We start from the raw sequence: 13276 nt of genomic DNA, 5'->3' as shown, positions 1-13276 counted from the left end.
TTCTAACCATTGCCCACCCCCACACTTTTCTTTTTTTACCTCTTTTGAAGAGCTCACTATCAATAAGTCAAATCCGTAGGAAGACACCAAGGTACTTTTTCAAGATCATGAGGGACTGTACCAGATTTACTGCCATCATTCAGAGTCATGTACTACTGTTTAATGAACTGGCAACATTTAGAACAAGTGGTAAATTTTTTTAAACTTAATTTTCAGGCCATTGCATACTTCTGTATTTCCTCTTTCCTTCAGCATCACCTCCTCTTTCTGGTCTTTTGCCACCTTGTTTTAAACATCACAACTTATTGGCCTAATTTTGGGGACTCTTTCTTTTCACATCTATACTGAAAGTTGGCCAGATCTTCAAACATAGTCCTCTTATACCAGATGATCTCTGAAAGCAACTCACTTCTGCCATTGTAACAGGAAACCAGCCTGCAACAATATATAAATGATTAGGTGTGGGAGTCATCCAATAAAAAATTTATTTTCAAAAAGAAGCAGCTGGTTGGATTATGACCCAAGGGCCACAGCTTGCTGAACATGGATCTGCATTCATTTTCCTAATTATTTCCTCCAATTTCTTGGCTTCAAAATCCATCATATGCTAATAATTCCTCCAGTTGTTATCTGTAGGCCAAGCAGGTCTCTCTCTAGCCCTTCCAGCTATCTGCTCACTTCTCTATCTGAATTGCTTGTGGATTATGAGAATCAAACACATCTAACACAGAGCTGCTAATCATCTCTAAACCAACACCAAAGTTCCTTTCCTACTGTCTTCTCCATCTCAATTAATGTCAACCCCATTTTCTTAGTGGCTGAAGTCTAAAACTTTGACTCTTCGACCTTTGTCAGATCTGAAACCCAGAATTATACAATCTATTGTCTGTAATGAGTGTCACTGTTTTTGTGCAAAAAGGAAGCTTAGCTTGTTATTATGATAATCTTTTGATTGATTCTTCTTTTAGTAGAAGATAAATAGAAATATTAATGTTAATAGAAAAATACTGATTAATAGAAAAATTACTAGTGATTAATACTAATAGTAATTAATAGATTAAGCATGGGAAATGGTTAGATTTATTTTTCTTCTTGTGTCCTGGAGAACTTTCTTTCCATGTGGTTCCATTTCTCCTATCTTTGTCCTCCACATTAGTTCCTTTTGATGTGGGTGTCTGATATCCTTTCATACTTCTTAGAGAAAATTTGAATGTGTGTCCCTTTATTTCTTTGATAATACCATTTAAGTAGAGTGTTTATATCTCCATCTTGAATCAAAATGCACATTTTCATCATTTAATCTAGAAGGTGGTATCAGAGAAAGATTCAGATCATGGGGTGAAGCTAGAATGCTGGGCTCTATGTTCTTTTCTCACTTCTTTGATTTTTATTTATTTATTTAAATTTATTTGTTATTGTAAAGGTGATATACAGAGGAGTTACAATTACATAAGTCAAGTAATAAGTACATTTCTTTTTGAACAGTGTCACCTCTTGCTTTTTCTCCCATTTTTCCCTTCCCAAACCCCTCTCCCCCAGGTTGTATAGTTTATTTTCAACATAGTTTCTGGTGAGTATCATTGCTGAATTAGTTCACCCTTTGTTCCATTTCTGTGCTTCCCTTACCCTCATCAAATCAGATAAACTTGCATACAAGACAGAAAGCACAGAAATCGAAACAGTGTTAAAAAAGGAAAAGCAAAACAAAAAATTATAAAAAGTAAAATAAAAAAGTTCTTGTTTCCATTTCTTAGAGTTCATTTAGACAAACATCATTTTATATGATCATATACAAATAGCTATTGAGCCTTCATGATCTTCTCCTAAGAATATCCTCCTTTGGTCTCAGTGTGTGAATGTTTAGAGTCCTATTTAATTTATCATGCCTTAAGTGTAATTTTTTGTCTTTTACCATCCATTGTGTTTACTTGTAGATTTATATGTACTACAAATGAGAAAAACCATGCAATGTAGGTTTCTTTGGGTCTGGCTTACTTTGCTTAGTATAATTTTTTTTTTTTTGGCCAGTCCTGGGCCTTGGACTCAGGGCTTGAGCACTGTCCCTGGCTTCCTTTTGCTCAAGGCTAGCACTCTGCCACTTGAGCCACAGCGCCCCTTCTGGCCGTTTTCTGTATATGTGGTGCTGGGGAAGCGAACCCAGGGCCTCATGTATACGAGGCAGGCTCTCTTGCCACTAGGCCATATCCCCAGCCCTGCTTAGTATAATTTTTGTTCACGTTTTCTATTTCCTTATGAATGGGGAAATATCATTCTTTCTGATTTAGCATAGAATTCCATTGTGTACATATTCCACATTTTCTTGATCCCTTTATCCACTGAGGGACATCAGGGTTGATTCCATATCTTGGCTATGGTAAACTGTGCTTCAATGAACATGGTTATATTAGTAGCTTTAGTATGGCCTGGTTTGTGGGCAATTGGATAAGTGCTCAGGAATGAAATTGCTGGGCCATAGGGACACTCTATGTTTAGTCTTTTGAAGAACCTCCATACTGTTTTCCAGAACAGTTGAACAAGTTTATATTCCCACCAACAGTGTAGTAGTATTCTCTTTTGGCCACATCCCTACAAGCATCTGGGATTGTTAGATTTCTGGATAATGGCCGTTCTAATTGAGGTGAGGTAGAATCTTAATATTATTTTGATTTGCATTTCTTTTATAGCCAGGGATACTGAACATCCCCTTATGTATGTATTGGCCATTCTTACTATTCTTTCTGAGAAATCTCTCTTTTAATCTTTAGCCTATTTTTTACTTGGATTTTTGTTTCTTGGATGACTTGTTTTTTGGGGGTAGGTATAATTTTTTGAGATGTAAGTATATTTTACATATGAAGTCCTTGTCTGATGACCAAAATCTCTACAACATTCTTCAAGATACAGAGAAAGCAATCCAGAATTTCACATGGGATAATAGAACACCCTAAATAGCAAAGACAATCCTTAGCACAAAGAACAGTGCTGGAGGAATATCAATACCAAACTTCAAACTCTATTAAAAAGCCATAGAAATAAAAACAGCTTGGTACTGGCACAAAAACAGGCCTGAGGACCAATGGAGTAGAATAGAAGACCCAGAAATGAACCCCCAAACCTATAGCCACCTAATATTTGATAAGGGGGCCAAAAACACAGGATGGAAGAAAAACAGCCTGTTCAACAAATGGTGCTGGCAAAATTGACTAAGTAAACACATACAGAAAACTGAAAATAGATCCTCATATATCACTTTGAGCCAGAATCAATTTCAAATGGATCAAAGACCTCAATGTAAGGACAGATATTATGAAAATACTACAGGAAAGGATAGGGGATCCCCTAGGGGTCCTTGGCATGGATTGAAACTAACTAACTGGAATTACAGCAAATCAAAGACAGACTGGATAAATGTGATTGCATAAAAATGAAGAGTTTCTGCATGGCAAAGGACTTAATGGATTTGCGGATCCCGTTCCTTACTTTAAAGTGAGGGTCAGACCTTAGCTGTTTTGCTGGTTGCTATGAGGATTTAATATGTTAATATACATAACATGCCTACTTAGATGCTTGCCACAAAGCAAATATGTGTTTTCTCTACCACTATTCAATGGCATTCTCTGAGAATGGAACTTCTGGTCACCTGGAGGCCTAGAGAGTCATTGTAAACCTTGAGTTTTTGTTGTTGTTTTTTTTAATCTCAGTGGCATGAAAAATCATTAGAGGGTTCGATAGGATGGACTGAGGTGATTTAATAAGATCACTATGTTGAAAACAGAATGTAGAGGACATTTCTGAAGCTGAAAGATCATTCTGTTGATTGCTACAATAATGAACTTTGTAAATTATAAAAGAGATAAAAGAACCATGAATAGAGACTTCAAGCCATTGGGCAGCTTGCTCAATGGCTCTGCCTCTGATAAGGAAAAATAATAAATATCCCAAAGAATTGGAACAAGAAAAACGATTTTTAACACAATGAAGACATTAATATGCATTCTCAAGTGAGAATGTCTAAATAATGCTGGACTAGAATATGTTCATGAATGGAAGTTAACATCGTAAAGACCTTATTTCTCCCATTCTGATCTTTGTAAAAGAGTTCAGAACTATTTACTAGGTGTGTATTTTTTGTTTTTTTTTTGTTTGCTGTTTGTTTGTTTGGCTAGTCCTGGGGCTTGAACTCAAGGCCTGAGCAATGTTCCTGACTACTTTTTGCTTAAGGCTAGCACTCTGCCACTTGAGCCATAGTACCACTTCTTCCTTTTTCTATTTACGTGGTGCTGAGGAATCGAACCCAGGGCTTCATGTATACCAGGCAAGCACTCTTGCCACTAGGCCATATTCCCAGCCCTGTAGGTGCATGTTTAAAGAGTAAAACCTATAAAGAAAAGCAAGGCCATAGAATTAAGTTTGCTAAAATAATGGGTTGTTTATTTCTCTTATGCACTTTATGGAGTTTATTTCACCATGAAAAGAACAGAGAGGGTAAATTACTATATATAATGTTATACCAGGATATTTGAAATTTAGGAGACCTGGAAAATCCCTGGTAAATTATAAATTGTACAAACCCAGCTCAAATGGTGAAAAACATCCCTATGTATTTCCACAAGCGTAAAAATGCAATTAGTAAACTTTCTAACAAAGATAACATCCATTCCAAGTGGGATTTTAAATGCAATTGAGCAATAACTTTATAATCTTTAACACAAGGCTTGATTACATATTTTTAAGAGAGGAAGAAGTAGAAATTCCTGTCCTCAGTTCAAGACATGACTATAAGCTTCAAATCCAGACAAGCTTAGCGTGAGAAGCAAGAAATCAGATGCAAATACCACCAAAGAGAATATGAGTGAATCATCCCAAACTGTATATATGAAAAGGAAATACTATATAGTTTATTTCAAGAAATCAAAATTGCCTTAACTTTTACAAATCCACTTATGTAATTTTCTGTATTAACATACTAAGAAAGGAGAAAAACATGCCATTGCTGTAATGGATTCAGCTAAGCTCAGCATGATTTATAAAACAAATCATCAATGAATACCAAGAATAAAGTTAACCTTCTTAACCTGATAAAAGATAACCTCAAAGAAATCCACAAATACCATACTCAAGGATAAAATAATAACATCATTATCTTTAACATTGGAAAAAGGCATATACTTATTATTTCCATTAAATTTTGTATTAGTATCCTTGGTTTAAGACAAGAAAATAAAATAGAATTAGAAGATTGAAAAGGACAAAACTATTTCTTAACTACAAATTATATGACTGTTTACATAGATAATCCAAAGAAGCCAGGACACAAATTATTGGAATCAATACTGTTGTTTGCCAAGATGTCAGCACTAATAAAGTCTACTTCTATTCATCTGAAAATATGACAGCATTTTCTTTAAGGTGCTACTAATAATAGCCATAAACTGTAAGGTATTTATAAATACATTTGACTATACAGTTATCTATATCCACTTAATATCGATGTTCATATCTATAGATCTCTATACATGTGGAGAGAGAAAAGATAGAGCTCACTGAAAGACACTCAAGAAGCTGAATTAAGAGACAACTTATGTTTATCAATGGGCAAATCCAATATTATATCAATATTGTTATGGGGTAAGAATGTTACGGGGTTGGAGGGAGGGGAATCCCCATCCCTCCAAGAGTCCACCACTCAGAGACAGTCACAAGAAAAAAGATGGATTTATTGGGGAAGAAAAAAATGAACTGACCAGCCAGGGACACAGCACAGATTTGGGAGCTGCCACCGTGACCCCGAATAGTCCTCAAATTGGGGTTTATAAAGGTAAAAACGTAGCACAGATGTAGGGGCTTGACGCAGGGGGTAGAGCAAGCAACAAACAAGTTAAGCAAGCCATTTACAGAAGCAGAATTTTGAGACCTAATCTACTCCCCCCAACATTTCCTACCATGTTTCCCATATCAAGATGGAGTCAGGGCTGGGGATATGGCCTAGTGGCAAGAGCGCTTGCCTCGTATACTTGAAGCCCTGGGTTCGATTCCCCAGCACCACATATACAGAAAATGGCCAGAAGTGGCGCTGTGACTCAAGTGGTAGAGTGCTAGCCTTGAGCAAAAAGAAGCCAGGGACAGTGCTCAGGCCCTGAGTCCAAGGCCCAGGACTGGCAAAAAAAAAAAAAAAAAAAAAAAAGATGGAGTCAGCTCTGCTCCCTACAACAGATATAATAACAAAAAGTCATGAATTATCTCCCAACTGGTTCAAGAAATTCCAATACAAAATTCAAAAGTTATAAAAAATATGAAAGTTCATCCAAATTCTACACATAAATACATACATGCATGAATATATATATGTATGTATACATGCATCACATATATATACATATATACATACATACATACACACACACACACACACACACACATATATATATATATCAGGGCTTACTCTTTCATTGTTAATTGTATGGTATCCACTCAACACAGGATTGGTATAACAGAACAATTAAGCTAAATGGAATTTAGAAATAGGACCTGAACATATATGAACTTTTCACAAAAGGAAAATGTAACAGACTTGATCTATTGATTAAACTTTTCTCAGTAAATGGTGCTAGGCTAGAGAGATAGAATAGAGCTTTTGATACCTACTTAATAATATGTATTAAAATACAATTGCAAATGGGTTGAGGATATTTTTATTAAAGGCATAACTTTAAAACTTTTGATGAGAATTTAAGAAAATACTCTTGTGGCCTTAGAATGAACAAAAGCATTTGCTAAATAAAACTTTCAGTTCTGATTTATTCCAAAGCAGAAAAATTTCCCAAGATAAGTATCCTATTGGAAGACATTTATTAAGGAGGAGACACTGGCAAGGTGGTAAGGAAGGAGAGAGGAAGGGAGGGAGAGAAAGAGGAAAGAGGGGGAGAGAGAGGCAGAGAGACAGAGAGAAAGAAGGGAAAGGGAGGGGGTAAAGAAGAGAGAGGAAAGGGACAGGAGTCAGTACAAGATATAGTCACACAGCCATCTCCATGTGAATCTCTGGGTCTTAGAACAATGCTATTCCTAGTGTTGCCCAAAGACCAACACTCACTCAAACAAATCTTTCAGGTTAAGATAGGTACAAGAACAGTAAGAAAGTCATTTTAAAAGAGCAGTTTTCACTTCATTGATTTTTTTAAAAAGCTTTTTCTTGTCAATTTTACTTTCCCTGGAATTCACTCTTACTTACGGTGTTGAATGAAAGAAAGAAGGGAATGGAGAAGGAGGTAGGAGGAGGAAAAGTACAAGAATTAAGGGGCAAAAATAATTCTGCAGTCATTTTGAAATTTCCTACCATTACTTTAAAGTTCCTGTGGAAGAATAAATGAATAGTTCTAACCCAGAAAACTTTACAAAAGAAGAATAATGAAAGGACTTGTTTTCACAAATACTAAAACTTGTCTCTGGTACACAGAGACAGTCTCGTAGTGGAAACTATAGCTCAGTAAAAGTCACCAAACAGATGTGAGGATATCAAATAATAACTTGATGGCTAGGCAGCATTTTAAATCACTGGGGAAATTTTTTGACTGGTCAAGTAATTGTCCTAAGAAAATTGCAAAGAACTGTAGTTAGATTTCAGCTGAGTATAACCTACCAAACAAATTGCAGATGAAGTTACAGTGTTAGGTGTACAAAGAAAAAAAATAGAGGGATAAATTATAGAGTAAGTCATAAAATAATCATTTATCTCTGTTTTCTATTTATTTGATCGGGGATGAGAAAGAGGATTCCCTCTTGATTAGAAAGATCAAGCAGATGCATTCTACTAGCTTGAAACTCACCATCGTAACTTCCACGGGGCAGACCTTCCTCTGCCTCTACCCTAAACACTCCCCTTTGCCTCCACATCAGAACCTTCTCCACCCTCAAGTTTTTTTCTTTGTTTCACCTTACTTTCCAATCTTTTCTCATCCTCTCCATGGCTTGTGACGCTAGCATTCTCCCTAAATTACCTGCAAGCTTACAATAGCCTTAGGTTCATTAAATTCAATGAATAAGCGTAAAGATCATTTCGTACTTGACAACCCAGCCATAGCTATCATGGCTAACCAGTCTCTCCAGAGCTCCTCTCTTTCTTTCCGTGCTATATGGGCATCTCAACTACCTCATTTTCTGATTGCAGTGCAGACTGCCTTGAGTTTTACCTCCTAACACTGGACTAGAATTCCTATTAGCTGACTCCCACACCTGCCTTTTCTCCTCCACTCTGTACTCTTCTACAAGAACTATTTTCTGATCATGATTTTGATTTCCAGACATTGGCACCTGTCTTTGTATATCCAACTGCCATTGAACCAGCCAGTGAGTATGTTTTACATATATCTCAAGAAAAGTTCCTCACCCAAACTCACCGCCTTCCTCTTCAGACTGGGCCTCCATTAAGATCCAGTCTTATGAACGACAGCCTGATTGCTTAGTTTTATAAAACTAAGTGCTGAGGCTCTCCATGACATGTCCCTTCTATCTTCCTCCATACCCATAAGCCACCATCATCAATCATCACCAAGTCATAGTAAGTTAGCATGACAACTCTTACACAGCCCATTTCACTTCTACATTCCTTTGCCTTGGTCTAAGCTACTGTCCCTTCTCCCCATAGTGACTACAGAAACTGCCTACCTGATTTCTCTCCTTCCACCCTTGACCTCAGAAAGCTATGAACCACACTCCAACATTTCTTGCTTTTGCCCTTTGAAATTTCCACTTAATCCATCATGTCTCACTTGCCACTCAACCTTCTGACATCCCAGATTCTATTTTTTCTCTGCTGTTATTCTTGAATAGGCTATTTTATAGAGTTTTGATGACAACTTCAATTAATTGTTATAATTATTTAATTTTTCCCCTTTCTGGGGCACAGATTTATCAAGAATTTGACTACATCTCTCTTGTTATTGCATTCCCAATGCTTGCTACAGTTCTTTGATTATGCACACTCAAAAATATTTGCAAAGAGGAGGACTGGGAAAAAAGAAAACAATAAGAGATTTAACTGATCAAAAGTTTTTATCTACCTAATTTAAAACAAAGGAAAACCTGGCAAATATAGTTACACATTCTGCAAGAAAAAGAATGCACTTAAAAAGAATGACAGTGACAAATCCAGATAAGATAAAGATGAGCAAAAATAAACAGCTATAGAAGAAAAAGAGCACTGGGTATAGAGACCATGTTCCTAAAAGAATCAATGCAAATGACTAATTAAGCAGAAAAAAAAATCTGCACTCTCCAGTATTCTAAAAAGGATGCACACATGCACTTAATTTTTTAAATAGTGTTGGCAGAAATAAGGACTAGCCATGTTCTGTTGGGGATTCATACTAACTTTCTGGGAGGCAATCTGGTAAGTTGTGTCAAAAGGCTTAAAAATAAAATTATCTACTTTGGCCGAGTAAATTAATTGCCACAAGTTTATCTTTGGGACATCAGAAAAGTTGTCTGCAAATACTTATTTATAAGAATACTCATCCCAGTGATATTCATATTCATTATAATGAGGTCAAACTAGCTTTAGTACTTTAATTACAAAGTATTGCTAACTCTGAGTATGATGAGGTTTTTGTTCTAAAAGTAGCTATTAAAATACAGGGTTCCAAAGAATAGTTAGGATTTTTTTAAGTTTATAATTTGTTTAGTGTTTTTTAAAGAGATTAGAATATAATACACACAGTAGAGATTAAATTTCTCTAAAGAGTGAAATATAAGGCTGAGTACATTGGCTCACCCCTATAATCCGGCTACTTAGGAGGTAGAGAACAGGAGAATTGTTATTTGAGGCCAACACAATAAAAATATAGCAAGACCTCCATCTCCATCAATAATTAGAGAGCAGTGGTGTATGATTGTGAGACCAGCTATGAGGAAGGCCATATATGGGAAGATAAAGCCTGAAGCCAGTCCTAGTCGAAAACATGAAAAAATACCCAGAACCATAAGGACTGGATATGAAGTTCAAATGGGAGAGCACCTACCTAGCAGGCACAGGCCCTGAGTTCAAACTCCAGTGCCACCAAAAAAAAGTTAATGAAGTCCATATAAGCAAGATATATTTCCTAGATTATAAAAATAAGTATATCTATAAGATGTATAAAAATCTGTAAAGCATCTTTGGATTCAGCTATGATAAGGGATTTTTATTTGATCTCCTCTTAAAACTTTTTGTGCATTCTTAATATCCCATAAATTGTGTGAATTTTATCCATGGTGAGAAAAACTAAATATATTTTAATGTAACAATGGGGTACTGATTGCAACATATGGTGGAGGCTCTATGGAGAGAGGCCTAGCATGATGATTTGGAGTATGTCTGCGTTGAAGCTCCTGGACAGGTGTTCAGTTCCCTCCTTACAACTTAAGACTCGAATGACCTTGGCAGCTTGCTTAGTTCTCTCAGCCTCACTTGGCTTATCTTTGCAAGGGAGATAATGCACACCACTGGGCAGAGCTATTTTGTGGCTTAAGGAAAAATAATGTATGTAAAATTCTGATCAAAGAGTAAGTGCTTTAGTGAAAGTACCTGTTTGTGTAAGGCTGAAGTATAAATAGATTTGTAATGATTTGCATGGATTCAGGATTCTCTAGGGGTTTATAACTGCAAAGTTTGGAGACTCGTTTAGTTTCTGCCTCAGCATCTTGCAGGCTGCGATGAGAATGTTGGAATCCTGTAGGAGGTGCCTGGTGGGAAAACTGGTGTGTTATAGAAGCAGCCCCAGGAAAGGTTGTGCTCATTAGGCCGAAATGCTGGCCTAAGTCATTCATTCACCTCTCCAGCCAACCAGTAAATAGCTATTAAGCATCTATCCCACACCAGGAATTAGAGACTCCTCAGCAAGAAAAGCTAGCCAATGCCTTGGAGCAAAGTGAGCTTCTTTTTCTTAAAAAAAAAAAAAAAAGTTAAGTAGTTGTAGAAAGGAGTTGCCATTTAACAAAACAGTTTAAGAATACAGTATACCATGATCACCTTTCAACATTCTCATGCTTCCCTCCCCTTCCCACCCTTTAGCTCACTCTCCTTAAATTTGTAGGATGTCACGTGAATTCGTGACAGCCTTCTCCCCTCTTCTCTTCTTCATCCATCTACCCCTTTCCCCCTCACTTCACTGTACTCCTTTCAAGTACCCACTTTTTGGAGTTCATTTTTGTTGAGCTTTGATTTTGGTTTTCTAAGGAATAACACTATTTGAGTTTTCCCTTGAGCTTCTTCTAATTGGACTGGGGTTTCAAGGCACATAGTTCATGCTCAATTTAGAACTGGGAAATGGAGAGAGCACTTCCTAAAACCGGAGACACCATAGCAGGGCTGTGAAATTGATAGTTGGTAACATGGTGGCAAGGCTTGCTTTGCATGCCTCAAATGCCAGTCCTAGAGCAAAGACTACTTCTAGAGCCCCACCAGCTGACAAAGCCAGGGTCTGCTGATGTTGACCCTTCCTGGACCAGGCTTGATTCACAAATAGACTTGCTCAATGTGTGAATAAAAAGCCTTCTAAAGTATAGTCAGCAAATTGTGGCCCATAAGTGAAATCCACCCATTGTTTGCTTAAGGAAGTAGTTCTACTGAAAGACAGACATACTCATTTATGGCCAGGTTGGTACTGCAATGGTAGAGCTGAGTAGCTGCAATGGAGACCCTGTGGCCTGTCAGTACTATAGTATGTTCTTCTTTATTCCCAGTGGCAATTTTGCCAATCCCCATTGTAGGTCAGTGACAAAGATGGTGATACCAAGTTTATCACTTTTTTCTTCCATAGTTCCAGGAGCTGTTCCTCTTGAATCCATCCAAGGGGGACCCTTTGAAGAGAAGATCTACATCCAGTGGAAACCTCCCAATGAGACCAATGGAGTTATCACACTCTATGAGGTAAGAAAGGCCCGTGGGCCGCTCCAGTCATCAGTCCTCTGGAGGCCAAAGATGACAACTGTCTGTCCATTCAGGGTGCATAGGTGAGGGAGGTTTCTGAACCTACAATAGGAAGAGCACACAGCTGGGCTTTCTTGGTGCTCCTAAATAAACAGGGGAATTAGAATACATGCTTTCTTGAGGTGTTTTTACTGCCCACTGATTCCTTTAGCACAGGAGTTAGTAATACCAGGATTTAGATGGCTCTGATAGAGAAGAGAAGACCCAGTCCTGGAAAATAGTAAAGTTTATCTGGTAAACCACATGACTCCCATGGTTCCCAACCCACTGAGTATCAGTTCTTGGACTTTGAAAACAATCTCAGTGGTCTAAGATTGTTGTTCCTTAAATTGTTCTGTGTGAAAGGCATATTGAATTGTTACTGTAGGATAGTGCCCAAAGCCCCCTACCGAGCATTAACAAGGCCTTTTCATATCCGAGATGAAACACAACCTGCATGGGCAGTAATTTCCCACAAAGCCAACATAATACAGTTCCCTGAGACTTGAGAAACCAAAACAAGCAATAAAGAAGTCCATTGCAAAGCAAAACCCAAAAATCCCCATCAAAAAGTGGTGGATGGAGCTCAGATTCAAGTACTGGAATGTGTATACAATTGCTTTTCCTTGTATTATTATTTTTTCAGAGTCCTACTCTTATGATATACCTCAGGCTGGCTTCAAATTGCAGGCCTTCTTGCCTCAGCCTCCCAAATGCATATATCTAAGAATCTTAGGTATGTGCCCAACATTCCAGACCCATTCTTTATATTGGAAGTTAGTATGGTAAAATAGAAAAATAGAGCAATGCAGATGACTTTGGCCAGGAGAGATATAGCCTAGTATTCTAGCAGCTCATACCATAGTCTTGGGTTCCCTTTAATGGCCGTTTCTCTCTTTAAGTCTGTTCCTTCATCTGTAAAACCCCTGCTTCAGGGTTTCTCTAGAAAGTCTGAGGGAAAAGGCAGAAACAATTCCAGGCAGAAACATAACTAGAAGCCCATGAAGGGCTTACGCCACTGAAAGCTCATGCGGAAACATGCGTGGTTGGTGAATGTGCTGGGAGGGTTGCTCTGGGGAACAAAGTCAGTGAGTATTTGATGAGGTAGATCAGGATTAGTCTGATGAGCACATAAGCTCTCTACAGACATCAGTGGTCCTAAGGGCTCTCTGAAGGAGAAAATTATCTGCCATGTACAAGGAGCTTGAGAAAACACCTGTCCCACTAAATCTAGCTTTCCTCAGAAGAAGAGATCGCTAGCATCATAATATCTTCATTATAAAAACTGCAGGGAGCTTGGTGCAGCTCTCAGGGCCAGACACCCATCCCTACCAC

General features: G+C 37.7%; 1 protein-coding gene across 1 annotated transcript in view; it reads left to right on the top strand.

Annotated features, from left to right (window-relative positions):
* Ptprt (protein tyrosine phosphatase receptor type T) overlaps positions 1 to 13276 on the top strand; it is a 688872-nt gene that overhangs the window by 335389 nt on the left and 340207 nt on the right. Inside the window, exon 9 of the mRNA XM_048349408.1 lies at positions 11793 to 11902. Within this exon, the coding sequence (XP_048205365.1) occupies positions 11793 to 11902 (110 nt within the window). The remainder of the gene's footprint in view (positions 1 to 11792; positions 11903 to 13276) is intronic.

This window comes from Perognathus longimembris, chromosome 6 (genome assembly GCF_023159225.1).
Source record: "Perognathus longimembris pacificus isolate PPM17 chromosome 6, ASM2315922v1, whole genome shotgun sequence".
Lineage (NCBI taxonomy): Eukaryota > Metazoa > Chordata > Mammalia > Rodentia > Heteromyidae > Perognathus > Perognathus longimembris.
Note: the sequence above shows the minus strand (reverse complement) of the source record. Positions and strands in the feature narration are given on the sequence as shown.